General features: G+C 48.5%; 1 protein-coding gene across 1 annotated transcript in view; it reads right to left on the bottom strand.

Moving 5' to 3' along the window:
• ADAMTS3 (ADAM metallopeptidase with thrombospondin type 1 motif 3) overlaps positions 1 to 13,855 on the bottom strand; it is a 57,389-nt gene extending 43,534 nt beyond the window's left edge. The window contains exons 1-3 of the mRNA XM_066184717.1: positions 13,667 to 13,855; positions 12,835 to 12,862; positions 6,327 to 6,727 (exon numbers count right to left, since the gene is read on the bottom strand). Coding sequence (XP_066040814.1) covers positions 6,327 to 6,727; positions 12,835 to 12,862; positions 13,667 to 13,735 — 498 coding nt within the window. The 5' untranslated portion in view covers positions 13,736 to 13,855. The remainder of the gene's footprint in view (positions 1 to 6,326; positions 6,728 to 12,834; positions 12,863 to 13,666) is intronic.
• Between the last annotated feature and the right edge of the window lie 2,105 nt (positions 13,856 to 15,960).

The following is a 15,960-nucleotide window of genomic DNA, read 5'->3' as shown; positions in this document are numbered from 1 at the left end:
TGTGACCCTGCGAGGAAACTAAAAACAGGGAAGAGCAGACAAACCCTTTTTCTCAATGACCTTGTGCAGTGTTTTCTCTCCAGTCCTGCTTACTGCCCCTTTGCAAACATCAGACCACGTGCCTTGCAGGCTGAATTCCAGATCCAAGTACGTACAACGCTGAATAAACACGGAACATCAAAAAAGCCATTGCTGAATATGGCTTCTGTACCTCCACCCTACTAAATGCAGTTACAAATTCAGCACCAAGTCCACCATCAATGAGAACTTTGAGAGAGGCTACAGGGATGGAATTTTGATAACATTGGCTGTTTCAGTATCTGTTTACTTTCTTTTCCTGGGACACACGCTTTCTCACAGGTGACATGTGGAGGCAGGACGTGAATGAGGAATGAGAGCCCAATTCACTCACTCTGTGTGTATTACCAAGAGTCCGCATAAGTTATACAATCTGGGATTTATTACTTAAGCTGTAAAAAAGGGCTGTACGTAGTAATTTTAATAAGCTTATGCTATTTTATAAACTGTAAGCTGTGAGCCTCCAGGAATCAAAAAATTTAAGAAGCGTCTGCTGTTTTGGAAACAAAGAGGAAAAATCCAGAAAGGAAATTCTTAGGCCAAGTGCCCTAAAAGCAGCGTTCTGTGAAAATGCATCACCTGGACTACAAGGTGTGATTCAATGACAGCTACAAGAGACATATCCAGAGCAGCACCCAACCACCTGCCCTTTGTTTAACCACATCCTGATCTGTAACAGCAGTTTCAGCCCCCAAATATATTGCTCAAAAAGGGAAGGATTACATGTAAACCTGCACTTTGCTGTACAGAATGATTCTGCAGCATCAGAAATAAACTATAAATAAAAGTCTGAAGTTGTGGCAATCAAAGTGGAGACTTTTCATAAAAAAGTCTCCAGGCAGACTCTCTCCAGCTGCCTGCTCCCAAACCCCTCCCGAGAGGACGCGCTCCTCACCTCGCCTCACCCACGCTAGACTGTCAAGTTTTTTAATTTACCTTCAAATATTGTCTCCAATCTAAACACAGGGAAAAAGAGACTAATAACAACCTTAGTCTTCTGAGCACCATATTTTTCACTCCTGGCTACAGAGCACATGCACATTTTGCCCAGCCTGGGGTGGTTGTTAAGCTCACAGCTCAGGTGCTCCGGGCTATTCCTGGTGATCATTACAGAGAGGCCCCAGAGGGAAGTCCTCCTTTTCCAAAAGGCGCCTTAGATGACACCACAGGTCACTCAGATGCCAGCCTGAACTCACGGCGTCTCTCCTCAGCTTGGAGGGCGAGGAATCCTGCAGAATGGTCAGAACACATGGGACTGATTTTCCTTTCAGTTATCTGATAACCTGCTGCCACCTGCTCCTCAACAGAGGATAGACACAAATAGGACAACTTTAATTTCAGTTACTGAGAACTGCAAACACTTCAGTGAGCCAAAAGGAGCTCAACTACCCCCACCTTTTTGAACAGATAGAGCTCAAAGTTGCATTACTAGTGTCCAAAGCCTCACTTTCCACGTCCGGAGCTCCATTTTTACGGTTCAATCAATCCTTAGGGTCCAAGACACATCTCGAGTGTCCAAACCCTCATCCCACAGTTTTCAGGGTCCAAGACATATCCTGAGTGTCCAATCCCCCAAACATAGGCTCTAAATCATACTTTGAGACCTAAGAACCTCATTTTTGGGTCACGGGGCTCATTTCAGGAGTTCGAAACTTTGACTCTGGGATTAAAAACCTCATTTTTAGGGTACAAACCCTCACAAGTTCCAAACACCCCGTCTGAGGTCTAAAGGCTCATCTTAAGGGGCCAAAGCATAATTTTTAGGGCCCGAAGTCTGTGTTTGAAGGTAGGCAGCAGAGAGGGGAGAAGACATAAGGGCTTGGAAATGAAGCAAGCCTATCATTAGACCAAATCTGGCCCTGTTAGAAGAATTTATAAAAACAAACAAAAATAAATAAATGGAGCTTGAGCAACCATCTGCATAAACTTTGACTATGACCCATGAAACAAGGATGAAGTGCTCATTTGCTTTGAGTGATAATTTCAGGGAGAAGCAAACCACACATATAAAAGAGTTTCTAGATTTTATCATTTTACACTGTATTGACCCTTGACTTCCATCCCCATCGCCTCCCTTCTCAGCCAATGCTCCTCCCTTCTGCGTTTTACTCCAGAAGCCCCAAGTCCTGAATAAGGGAATGCGTTTTCCCAAGTTTCTGGAGTTCCTAAACTTGGAGAAATCCTCTTTACTATGGATTACTACGACTGAGGAGTCTGCATTAGCTTGTGGGAAGTGCAGCAGAGCGGAGAGGTGACGGGGATGGAATCCAGCTGCAACCCATCACGCCCAGTTCATCATGCTGCCAAGCACAGTGAAATGCCAGCGGCAGGAGCAGGCACAGCAGGTCACGGGAGTTCATGGCAAGGAGGGAATTACTGTGGGAAGAGCACAGTAGGGCAGGGGAGCAGGAATATCGTTAAATCAGTTAAATCGGCCTAAGACATTGCTGCCATCTGCCTGGAGCAGCACGCAGCCGGAGCCGTTTCCATCTCCCCAGGGTTCGTTCTGCTTTCCTTGTGCTGTGTCCTCACAGAAAGTCCTGGATGACCAGACATTCCCTCGACCACAGCCCCCAGCCTGGACTGGAAGCAACCTCCAGGCCCAAGGGGACAGTCCCAATCCCAAACTCAGCAAGAGTATCCCACGTTTCCGAGTTTCTACAACCAGACGCTCTGCAGCAGTTCAAGCGTTTGTCTTCAAAATGCTATTCCAACACACTGGGGTAAAACACCATTGGCTCCTAGAAAGATGTTTCTCCATTTAGGAACACTGTCTTGCCAGCCTGGGGGAGATCATGCTGAAATAGTACACTAGAACCAACACAGGAACAAGAAATAAGACTTAATATTTCGGTCCTGATGAAACAACGGTAATGAAAAAGGATTTGAAACAAATCGAAATGCCCTGAAACTCCTTGGATCCCATCCGCCCCAACTCCTACAGATTTTTAAAACTTTTCCTGAACCACGTTTAAAGCCTGTGCAGTTATCCCTAGTCTGAGATACTCCAGCCTGTATTTCCACAAGGTTTGCCAAAGGAAAGTAGCTGTGAACATGCACAGACATGTTTCCTCACGTCTCCATATCCCTGGAAAAGGGGATGGTAATAAGCAAGTGAGGAATAATCTGTAACAAATGGCAGATCTAAGCACATTTGGGTATTTTTTCTATTCTTGATGGTTGGTGTGTCTTCCAGGATTTCCCTGGTTTGGCGGCTGAACACCACAAGGCAGGCGGATTCCTGAGCATCTTCCACTTGCAAGCAGCTGTACTTCAAACAACCATATGCTGCCCTGGGCTTGAAGGCCGTGGAATTTCAATAAACAAAAGTACTCCATTTCCAACAAACAAAAAAGGAGTCACATTTTACTCGGAATGTGAAGTCAAAGATTACAGGTTACTGCACTGGGCCCAGCCCTTTCATTTGAACTGAGTAAGGTTAATGCTGGAGGAGAAACAGAGACCAGCACTGGGCATTGCACGGACGTGAGCATAAAGCAGATCCCAGCTCAAACACAGACACACACCTACAGGAACACAGTTCAGAGTGGAAGTACAAGCTAAAGGCATCGCACACCAACACCTGCTTGGAGTTCCTTACGAAGGCAGGAAGCTGACCGAGAAACGGAGATGATTTTCCATACAATAACAGGTAGAGTGCTTTAAGGCACTACTTCTGAATGTCAGGCTGGCTGCCCTCTCTCTGTTTACAGTGCATACCACTTGTAGCGTTTTCCTGAGGCTGGCACCTTCCGCTCCCGAAGGATTCTGGCAATGAACGCTGCGATTTTGACCAAACAACAGCAGAAACACGCAGCACAAACCCGTGGAAGCACCAGCGTTCTGACACGCAGCGAAGAAGGCAAGAGGCAGCTCCTCTGTGACTAATGAAGGGTTCTCCTGCCATGACAAGTGCAGGCACATGCGGGTGGGTTTTTTAAATAAACAGGGTCATTTCCAAAGGGAGACTAAGCAGATGTGAAGACAGGAATTTGCAGAACTGATGGCAGACAGACAGCTTCCACTGCAAAAGCAGATATGTAAACTATTTCAAAACAAAAGCGTTCAAGTATTTGGGGGTTTAAATGGAAGTTTAGATTCAGGAAGAGACTGTGGGCAAAATCGTACTTTACTAGTGCGAATGGCAATTACTCCACATATTTATTATCAAACAATCAAAACTTAGCACCAAATGCTCTTTTTCTCTTACTTATGATATCAGCCCTCTTTGACAAGCTATACATTGTGCAAACTGCTACCCTGGTGATTCCCTTCACTTTCTCTCCAAGATTTCAGAACCTGCCCTGGACAGTGTCTAAATTCCTTTGAAGTCAAAAAAAAATCTTTCCAGCATGCACATGCCCCTAGAATTTCTCACTCTTGTTCCAGTTTCTGTTAAGCTATGTTATCTCACTCTTCACGTCTTTAGGACACGCTGAGGATCAAATATTCTAGCTGGGCTGAGAAACACACAGTACAGCAACAGAGAGGCCAGAGATGGTAATTCCAAGTTCCTTTTGCTACCCTGGGAGATGCTGGGAGGAAAAAAACCATAAAATAAATCTTCAGGATTATTTATTTCTTTCACACTCTCTTGGTTAGAGCTCCAGGAGATGTTAAAACAGCAAAGGTCGAGAAGAGCAGAGAGACAAGAGTGGCCCAGAAGCAATCACCCACTACTCCTCAAAGAAAAAGCCCATGTTCTCCTGCTCCAGTCACCAAAACCACAGAAAGTACATGGGATGTTATGGGAAAAGAGGTTGATCAGGTTGTTCCAAGCCCCATCTAACCTGGCCTTGAACATTCCCAGGGATGGGGCAGCCACAGCTTCTCTGGGCAACCTGTGCCAGCAGCTCACCATCTTCAGCATAGGATTTCTCCCCAATATCCCACCCAACCCTGTCCTCTGCCACTCTAAAGCCATTCCCCTCTGGAAGTCCCCCTCTGGCTTCGTTTACCTGAAAACACACCACAAGCAGCTTGACAGCCACAAGGCAATCTGTGACGGAGCTACACTCCTTAATCTAATTCCATTTAATCCAATTTCGTCTTCACATGCTGTCTCAACGCAACAACTTGGTTCAGGCTTACTGCCAAAATCCAGCTGCCAGGCCCCGGGTGTCATTCATCAGAACGATTCTATTGGAAGCCACATCCAGCCAGGCAGAGGTCTGCTTGGCCTTTGAAAACACAGTACACTGGCAACAGATTCTCCTAAAAAACCCACCCAAACCTCCCCGAACACTGACATTAGTTATCACCTCTGATGCAACCACTACCAGTATTCCCTTTCTCTAAGCAAGGGAATTCAAGGAGTTTGGGTCTGAACGGGGATTTTGAGCCATGTCTGCAGTTACACCCACAGTGGCTGCTGCTGAGGTGGGAGCTCTCCTAGCCCGGACCTATCTCAAAACGGAATCATGTGGCAGCTATGGGAAGTTCCCACTTCCAAGAAAGGATGCTTGTTGCAGACTTTTTCGTCCGATTCCTGTCCCAAACAGCAGGAGGGCGACCACGACATTCATCTCCCTGGATGTCGCAGGCATGTTCCACCAGTGCCCCTGCGCCTTATGGAGCACAAGGTGGGTATTGTTGGCTTTCACTGCTGCCTGAGTGAATCGAGGAATGGTGTGGGGGCTCCAAAAATGCCCAGCCTTTCATTCTGGGATATGGGCATCTGCTCGACCACAGGGAAGCCTGCGTGTTCGCAGACAGATAGAAAGCAAACCCATTACAAATGTGAACCACTCAGTTCTCATATGACACCTCCTGATGCAACAAAACTGCGTCTAAGAGACAAAAAGCATGCTCACTTTATAAAAGAAGCCTTTAAAATGTAAAGCTGCTATTCTTGGATAACAGTGCAGCCCATCATTTTGGTACCTGAGAAGCAAAGAAGGACGATTTGGACACCCCATTCTAAATTCAGTTAACAAAAAATCACCTTTTATAAGTCTGAAAATATCTTCATTATTAATTTTCCTGTTTGCAACACCTCATGCAAATGAAAAAGGAAACCAAACAACACGTAGCTTTGAGGTCTCTCTCATACACCAGAGACATTAAGAACTTTGCTTATCAATCTCAGAGAAATTATCCCAAAGCAAAGCACCAGGGCATCAATATTTCCTAAGGGATTTAAGAAATAAAGTTCCGGAAATGACATCATCAGGAAGGTGCGGTTAAAAGCAAGAAAAGCTGTGCACAGAGCGTGACACGAGACTCAAACGCCATGAAAGCAGCCTTACCAGCCCATCACAGTTGCTGATGGCCACGGCAGCTCCGGGGATGTCCGTGATGTCCCCCACGTAGGCACAGTTGGTCCACAGGGGCTCTCTCTTCCATAACCGCTCTGTACCACTCCCAGTCTGAGTCGCGTTACCACCATCGTTCCCAGTCTCCACAGAGTCTTCGTACCACTCCACCACGGCCTCGGGAGCCACCAAACGAGTGTTGGGTCTCAGTCGGAGATGGAACTCCCTCCCGAAGGCGGTGACATTGAAGTACAGCTGTCTGGGGCTCTGGGACACCTCCCGCGTCGACCGCCGCTGGTGACTCGCCGAGAGGATGTTGGACACGTAACTTCCATCTGCGTCGGTGCTGACTGGAACCACTAACCCATACGGCCTGGCTCTGCTTTTTCGGAATTCTGACAAGAAACACACCCAAAAACCAAACTAAAATAAGAGAACAGGAGTGTGGAGGGAGCCCAAAGACTGAAGGACCCCTCACGCCTCCCCTTCCAAAAGTCCCAGTTTAGGAATCCTGTTTGAGCTACTAACATGGGGAAATGTAAGGAGCATATCACTGCTCCTCTTTCTGGGCCGGAAGGGACCTTCGAGACCACCCAGTTCCAAACCACCTGCCATGGGGAGAGACACCAGCCTCCACTATCCCAGGCTGCTCCAAGCCCCATCAAACCTGGCCTGGAACACTTCCAGGGATGGGGCAGCCGCAGCTTCTCTGGACAACCCGTGCCAGGGCCTCACCATCCTCACATGGAAGAATTTCTTCCTACCAGTTGTTATTATAAGGATGATCTTCCCAAAACTTACAGAGAAAATCCTGAAATATACACTGAATTTATCTGGGGAGTTTCCTGTGGGTTCCAGGCTTACTCAGGAGCCCCAGGAGAACCTTCTGAATTCTCCTGTAAGAAATGCCACACAGCTCTGCTGTACACCTGACACAGAACTTGCTCCTCCTGTGTCAGGACTTCCACCAAGCTTTGGAAAATGAAGTGCCAAGCTTGGTTGTAAGCACAATTTGCATACAGATTTCTCAGGAAATAGAAACAGGGAAATAATCCAGCAGATCACATGCTGCTGATAAATTAATCCACATCAGCACTAGTAAAGGCAGTAACTTCTCCCTCTCCAAATCTCCTTACCCAGCAACTTGCTGCAGCCTTTCCTCTGAGTAACAGAGATCAAAAACAATGAGTGAATCTAATTATTAAAAATCCCAACACAGATCTGCACAAGTTCGACCCTAAATCTTGCACTTTAGTGCAGCTGAGAGAACCCATAAACCCAGGAAAGGCACACTGTTGGTAATCCTGGAGAAGCTCAATGGCACAACCCTCAGCTAAGGCAACATGTCTTCAAGTAATTTCACACCACTGGGAAAAAAAAAATCCATTCAAGTGAGTTTATCTTCTCAGTGAGACCTCTGTAATCTGGCAGCAATCAGGATATTCAGTGTCTGATTTCCAGGCTGTAAGGGAAGGGCCAGGTCAAGCTGAGAGCCACAGCTCTGCTCTGAATGGGTCCAAGGCCCAAGTCTCAGCCTGTGTATTTGACTAGGTGAGAGTTAAAAAGACATCTTGCACAAAAATATTTATTCCCTACTCCCTTCTTCCCAGGAGAGCTGGTGAAAGAAGTATCAGAGTGATACTGACGATTTCATTCAAAAAGCTTTCAGTCAGATAGCTCCGATGTTAGTGCCAAGTGCCACTGAGAATTCCTCAAATAAATATACTTAATTAAGTGAGCTAAATTTCACCTGCTCCCAGCGTGGATCACACTTGATATGAGAATTAACAGAGGAAAAGCTCAGTAGTCAGTTCCTCTCTCCCGGGTGGGAAGGGCTGCTCGTTTTAAGAGACTCACGCATTCAACAAGTAACTTCAGTAGGAAAGTGTTCCTAATGTCTTCACAGAGCTGTTTCTAATATTCTTTCAGGCAGTCACTGAGGACCCTGACAGAAAAACAACGTATGGCACTAGTAGGATGCACACATGTAAATTCTTGCACTATGAACATCCGACTGTACAAATACGTGTCCTAGGAATGTGAAAAGTCATTTCCAAGCCCATTGGTACCCCACATCCTACAGCCCCGGGGTGGGTTTCAGCAGCAGCCAACTACACCTACTTTGCCATACACTCACAAGATCAGGGTCTAAAACTGGCATCCTAATTAGGCCATTATCCTTAGGATAATTCCCGTTTTAAACACTGGGAATTCTGAGCCAAGATTGTTAATCGGTCTCCTTAGAGAAGGGACCCATTTAAAACTCTAAAGTCATTTTTATTAATTAGACACCGGGCCATGCCCAGGAGACGGAGCTGCTGAGTTGTACATTCTAACTGGGTCAAAGTAAAAACATAGATCCTCATATTCCCGGTGCTTCAACACTGGGATTTCATTCCCAGGCTGACATTCCGCCTTCTACCTCGCTGAGATTCCTCGTGGCTTGTTTTCTTTTTACTTTAAAGCAGGACGTTCAGTGCCAGAGACCACAGTCTGGTGATCAAATTCTGTGCTCACCACACAACTGAGAAACTGCTCTGCACATCTTGCAGCACAATTCCCACATTTCCACAGGCTGGGGGGGGAAAGAGGCTATTTTGCTAATAGGTGCAACCAGGTAGCCCCAAGAAGGTAGGAACAAAGGGTGGAAAATAAGAGCTGTCAAGGTTTGGAGTCAGCGAAAGCCTTTTCCAGAGTCTGTAAATGCTGAGCTAGAAGAGGAAATGCCTTTTGTTCAAAGGCAATTAAAATTAAATGGCACATGACTGAATCCCAAAGACATCTGAACTCCTCCGCTGACTTACATTACCCTTTTTCCACAAACTGCACGCTCTGAGGAAATGCTATCCCAGCTGTAGGTGTTCCCTTTCCTAAGCTAAAATTTCAGAGTCGATCTGCTCTGCTAATTCAAAGCTGACAGTGCTGATCAGAGCAAGAGGAAAAGCCCTTAACCGTAAATTTCCTGCCTTTTTTTTTTTTTTTTAAATCTGGCCTTAAAATGCTGCTCCAGTTGCACAATGTTTAGGTTGAAAGGGAGCACTTAAGAAGGAAGATCACATTCTTTCATTGCGTGCCAAATCATAATTAGCTAGAGAATGCCTCTGAAGAGTGCTGTCCGGGCGTTCTTTCCCCTCAAAAACTCGTGAAACTGCAGAACTAACACCACAGAACTAACTCACAAGAGCTGTCTGTCACTGTACAACAGCTGCGGTCAACAGAGGTTTGAAAATCCTAAACTTTTTTCATCACCAACACTTGGAAAAACATCAGATCTTTTTATGTGCATCACATCCTGTGAAATACAGTGTTCAAAAATCGTTCAGGTGGTTGTCCACAACAGAATGCCAAATGACTAAACATCCACTTGAGGAGATTTCAAAGGCAGGGTCCATGTGGAAATCAGCGGCATCAGAGGAAAAGGAAGAATTTCTCAAAGTCCAAATCATTTTTCTATGTCTAAATCAAACTACCCAAGAAAAGCAATGTGGGGGACTCCTGATAACATCCCACGCACACGGCTCCTGCACGGGGTTCTACTGCTGAGTCCCAGGCCATTCCATAAAGACACGATGGGGTGACCAGCAATCTTCCAGAGCTTCCCCATCGGAAGATGCATTTGGTTGTGGCTCGAGGGTCAGGAAGCTCAGGTACCTCAGCAAAAGGACTGCATCTAAGGTGACATCTCCAGAGCATCACCGCGGAATTTTCTGCCTGGAACTCACAAGCTGTGACACAACCAAACTGCCGGATGGCAGACATCCAGCTCTGCAGTGGAAGCACTGGAGGAGAAAGAGTTACCTGCTGCGATAGGGATGAAGAGGACAGCGTTTCCATAAGGAGACTGCGCCATGTTCTGGGAGATCATGCTTCCCACAGGTAAGAACAATGGGATGAACGCAGAGCTCTTCTGGTGACTTAGCAAGGTGATGCTTAATGAGAGAAGATGGTGTGGAGACAACTGGACAAGCCCAGCAGGGGTTTTGTCATCACCCTTTCCTGCCGCATTGTCGGCTGGTGGCTTCAACAACCTGGGTAACTCCAGAACTACCATTTCCTCTCTGTTTGGCCGCCTTTAGGTGGCAGAAATGCCCAGAAAAGAAAGAGAAGACAGGAAAAGGGGACAGAATTCCTTGAGAATTCCCACTCAGCTCTGCACCTGGAAAGGGACGAGGCTGTGTGGGATCTGGACATTTTAAGCTGGATGAATGAAAGCAAGGGACTGCAAGGAGAGAGGCTGATGTGGGACACCTCTCTGGCGTCCTCATTCCTCTACTTCACTGCCACCTGTCCCAGGGATACAGACGGCTCAAGGGATGGTCAGTGTGGTGCTTTTTGCAGCCTCTGCACAGCTCCAGGTGTTTTGCAGGTGCTTCCTGCAGGCGGTGGGGCCCAGCACAGCTGTGTCACAGGTTTCTTCCAGAACTGACACTGAGCAGGGACGGAGCTCTGCTGCGCGGGAGGCGAAGGTGCAGCACAGCATCAGCACCTTCACGCTGAGTGACACAGAACAACTTTCTCCTGACAGCTCCCAGGCACTGCAGCACGCTGTGCACGAATGCAGGTAATTAAGTGTGCTAACCTGCTATCCCTGCACTGCAGCCTGTGATGATATTTAACAAAAATAAACCCCTAAGTGCCTTAATTTCCCTAGGTGACTTTTCAGGCTACAAGGAAAGATCAGCTGCTGACAGCAGCCCGCCCTGGGCCAACTCAAAATACGCACCACCAATGCAAAGCGATGATTTGTGGGGACTCAGAAGTAGGACAGTGCATTTGCAAGCAATTCCAATGCAGGTTTTACCTCCAAGTCATTACAGCTCTCAACTGAGTAAGCCATAGTTTGGAGCTGTGGCTGCCCCATCCCTGGAACGGGGCCGGGTTGGAAGGAGCTTGGAGCAACCTGGGATAGTGAAAGGTGTCATTGGCATGGCGGCGGGTTTGGAATGAGATGATCATCCAAGTCCCTTCCAACCCAAACCACTGTAGGATTCTATGGTTCTGTACTTTTTGAGTCAGAATTTAGAGCATCAAATTCAGCCCCAAATGTTCCCGACAACAGCAGTGCCAGGGCTGTGGAAGAAAGGAAGAGGACAAAAAGTTAAAGGACAAGAAGTTATTTTCCAGATTCAGGAATTTTGCCTGATGCACTGTGTAATTTAAAAGACATATTCCTATATAGCTTAAGGTTTCTGAAATTCAAATACAATCCATTTCTCTGCTGCATGGAAAGGACTGGAAATAAAAGATAGGATCAGCATACCACTGGAAAAACCCTCTGTTTGCCAATTCGCTTTAAATGTACCTCACTGTCTCTGTCCCCGTTATTCGCTGGTCACAGTGGAAACCACCCTAAGCCCAGAAGCTCCCAGCACCAGAACTGAAGCTGAGACAAGACCTCCAAAATTCACAGAAATGCCTGAAATTCTTTTCTGAACAAAAGCTGAACCAAAACCTCAGGGCTGGAGGTCCAGTGGCAGCTGGAAGCAGAACTGCCTGGAGTCCATTTCCACTGTGGAAGAGCTCCAGAGAGCACTCACGTGGAGGGACACGCAGTCCATACCAGGATGGCAAAAGACTCATTTCACACTGGGTAAGGGAAGAAGCATTCCCTGGTATTAATGCCTGGCAATGCCAGCTTCCACATCCTTCCACTACAGAATCACAGAATGAATAGGTTGGAAGAGACCTTCAAGATCATTGAGTCCAACCCATGCCCTAACACCTCAACTAAACCACGGCACGCAGTGCCACATCCAGGCTTTCCTTAAACACATCCAGGAACGGTGACTCCGCCACCTCCCCAGGCAAACAATTCCAGTATTTAATCACTCTTTCCGTAAAAAACCTTTTCCTGACATCTAACTTATATTTCCCCTGGCGCAGCCTGAGACTGTGTCCTCTCGTTCTGTCAGCTGCTGCCTGGAGAAAGTGACCAACTCCCACCTGACAACAGCCACCTTTCAGGAAGTTGTGGAGAGGTGCTTCCATCCCGTGGAGCACGCAATTACCAGTTACTCTAAATGAACACAGATCTCCTGAGATTTAAACTGTGGGTGCATCCTCCCAATTAAAGGAAGCTTCCTGTCTTTGGGAAGAGTCCGAGAGGCCGAAGTCTCAGTGAGAAGCACCCCATGGGCACACAGAGGCACATTTCCCTTCAGCTCCCTCATGTGCCACTGACCCTGAACTCACTGCACAGCACTTTCTTACCCAGGTCTCTCGGTTTACAAGGCAACAGTGACCAGCTTTTATAGCTCTGATTGGTTTGTATTTCAGGAGGGAAGCACAGACACATAAAGATGCAAAACCGCAGCACGAGAGGACATGCAAATTCAAGCCATGCCACGTCACTGCAACTACAAACGCTTCTGGGTGGCAGTGCTGGGGGGTGCACAGGGAATGCTGGCCTGCATACAGATCATTTCTCCAGAAATGGCTAGTCTTTGAGCTAACTTCTTTTATTTCTGTTTTGATAGCAGGAATAATAGCTAAAAAGACTTACCTATTTGGTTCTGCTGTTCTTTACCAGCCTGCAGAAGAGAAAAGAAACACATGCACAAAGTTGTTAGCGTAATTACTATGCAATGGGGGATGGCAGAAGGCTGAAAAATCACTTGGTCTGTGCTGCACTATTTTATATGTTTCTAGATTTGGTTTCCAGGGATGGCAGCTCTTCCTTAACTGAATAAACAGCTGTTCCCACCATTATCCTAGCGGAGCTCATAGTAAGTTTAACACTAATAGAGCTGCTAAGCAATCCTGATTCTGAATGACCCGTTCTGTACATTGTGACACTGTGCCAATAAGAAAGTTCGGTGGCCAAAGCGGGGATTTAACAGCAGGAAAGCGATGAGCTCCAAGAAGCACGGGTGCTGGGGCAGAGAGGAAGCAGTGAGCTGACAGCGCTTTTTATCTAGGCTAGAGAATGGGAAACTGGAACTGGACCACAGTGCCCGCAGGGACAGCGGCAGCGATCCGATGTCATGGTCATCTCACTGCCGGCCTGGTACTTGCTCTTGCCACGGTTAGGGGACCTAGGGACATCGGATCCAGAGGGAAGGGACCCAGGGGCTGCGGCTGCAGCATCCAGCCCGGCCCGGGGATGCCGCGTCCGGTTGCAGGCTGCGCGGATGCCGCGGTCTGCAGCACAGCCGAGGGCGGAGAGCCGCCCGACCACCTCAGCCTCTCCTGGCCCCGGGCCGGTACCGCCTGCAGAGCCCGGGGCAGCGCGGGGACGAGGGAGGACGGCGTGGGACAGCGCGGAGGGCAGGGGAGGGCAGGGGAGGGCACGGGAGGGCAGCGGAGGGCAGGGGTCCCCGCACTCCCTCACTCACCTGCCGGCCGGGCGCAGCGCGGGCCCCCAGGAGCGCGGCTGCCACTAGCCAGAGGGGCAGGAGCACCATCCCGAGCCGGCCGCCCGCGCCCCGGCCCCGGCCGCGCTCCGCCCGCTCCCTCCTCCTGCCGCTGCCTTCCCTGCCGCCGGCGGCGCCTCCCGGGGCCGGGGCCGGCTGGGCGGGCGGAGAGGCGGCGGGTCCCCCGCGCCGCCTGTTGCTGCGCGCCCGCCGCGACCCGCGGCGCTGATAAACCCGCGGCAGCTCCGCCTCCGGCCCAGCCGGCGCTCCACGTCAGGCACGGCCCGGCCCGCCGGGGAACCGCCGGGGAACCCGCCCGGCTCCGCCGCAGACGCGCCGAGGCACAAATCCTATCTATCACCGCGCTCCCGCGGCATCCTCAGCGCTCCCCGCCCTTGCGCCTGACGCCCTCCGAGAAACAACTTTCCTGGGCATCCGTCTGTCCCACCCACCATCGCCGCCCGCATCTCACCCTGGTCGGGACTCCCAGAGCAGCTCCTCACGCCGGGACCGCATCCTCGAGCTTCCATATTAACCCAAGGCAGACTGCGACAGCTACAGTCTTAAAATGCCGGAACGGTTTAGGTTGGAAGGGACCTTAAAGCTCGTCTCCTTCCACCCCCCTGCCATGGGGACCACTGGACTGGGTTGCTTCAAGCCCCATCCAACTTGGCCTTGAACGTTTCCAGGCATGGGGCAGCCACAGCTTCCCTGTGCCATCTGTGCCAGGGCCTCACTGTTCTCACGGTAAAGAAAAAACTTCTTCCCTATATCTAACCTAAATGGATGTTCATGGGGTTTAAAACCATCACCCCATGTCCTGTCTCAACAGCTCCCGAGGTCCCACTACACTGGAGTCTGACCACAAAGCCATTTCTCTCCCCACCAGCTGGGAGCTCGGCACACGAAACAAAAGGAAATGGCGCCCGGCTTGGGCAGAAACCAAAATCCACTTGCACAGCAGCTTCCACAGGCAGAAATCTGCACAAACACGCTCTGAACACCTTCATTTCCCCAGAAGATGTTACACAGTTGAAGCTGTGCGTAACCAGTTGGTAACAGACCCCACTGGGGCATCCCCAAGGGGGAAGCAACTTCCCCCAAGGCAGAGATCAACCACTGCGACATCCTTGAACTCCAGGAGTGTTCAACTGAGGACTGAATTTTTTCAGGCTCAGAATTAGCCAGTGCTACAAATATCTGGATCCCAATTTAAAATCCAATCTCAAACCATTTTGTTGTAATTTGTGCATTACCACTCCTGTGAAACATCACAACCAACCAAAATCAGTTTCTGTTGGCCTCATGCAGCACAAACACATGATCTGCTGCTGCTAAATGTTCTCAGAATACATGTGACAGCTTAACTAGAATTTTTAAGTTGACCTCCCTGCCAGAAATCATCGTATCGACATGAAAATGAAAATACTGGTTCTGCTAAATCCACATAGTGTCACAGCAACATTAAAGAGGAGGAGAGCTTCAGCCTTGATTTTCAAGAGATACCTTGAATATTCCAACCACAGCAGCCCCGCTGTTTCAGAGAACACAGGTCTTGAACTGCATGATATCCCCTGACAAAGCACAAAAAAAATAAAAGGAATTTTTCTGAGAGAGTGGGAATGCACATGTTATTACAAGTGTACAGTCATTTCTGCACGTAAAACATGAAGCAGCCTGTCACATTCAGCACCAGCAGCTGCCCAGAGCCACTTCTGGGAACGCCCAGAATCGGAAAGGCCGAGGTGCTGTAAATTACCAGCTCCATAATTTTACATTAAAAGGTATTTCACTTACCAGGCAGCTATTCCCCGTTTTACCTCCCTCATGGCTGTTCACTGGGCGACCTCAAACCTTACTTACTGCACATCATCCAAACCCTGAACACGACCTTGTTGTCCTCGTGGGCTGTTCAGTAATGTGACACACCTGAGTGCTGTGTGCTGCAAACCACCTGTTTTCTCTGGTGAAAGGATGAACCCGCACAGTCTCAGGTGTTTTGTTCAGGCTAATTACAGGGGCCCTTTAGGGAATCACAGAATCACAGACTCGTTTGGCCTGGAAGAGACCTTAAACCTCATCTAGTCCCAACCCCCGGTCATGGGCATGGACACCTTCCACAGGCACAGGGACCCAAAGTCCTGGCCTCTAGTAAAGCTGTTTCTATGCTCTTAAAAACATTCTTGCAATAGAGTGTTAAGTTTGTTACCTCCGAAGTTATTAAACTTTGCCAAACTGGCTTAAAAAGTTTCTAAATGTCAGAGAAACCAAGATAC

Source organism: Chamaea fasciata, unplaced genomic scaffold (assembly GCF_029207755.1).
Source record: "Chamaea fasciata isolate MVZ Bird 193981 ecotype frontalis unplaced genomic scaffold, bChaFas1.0.hap1 SCAF_6, whole genome shotgun sequence".
Lineage (NCBI taxonomy): Eukaryota > Metazoa > Chordata > Aves > Passeriformes > Sylviidae > Chamaea > Chamaea fasciata.
This window is presented reverse-complemented; position numbering and strand designations above follow the sequence as displayed.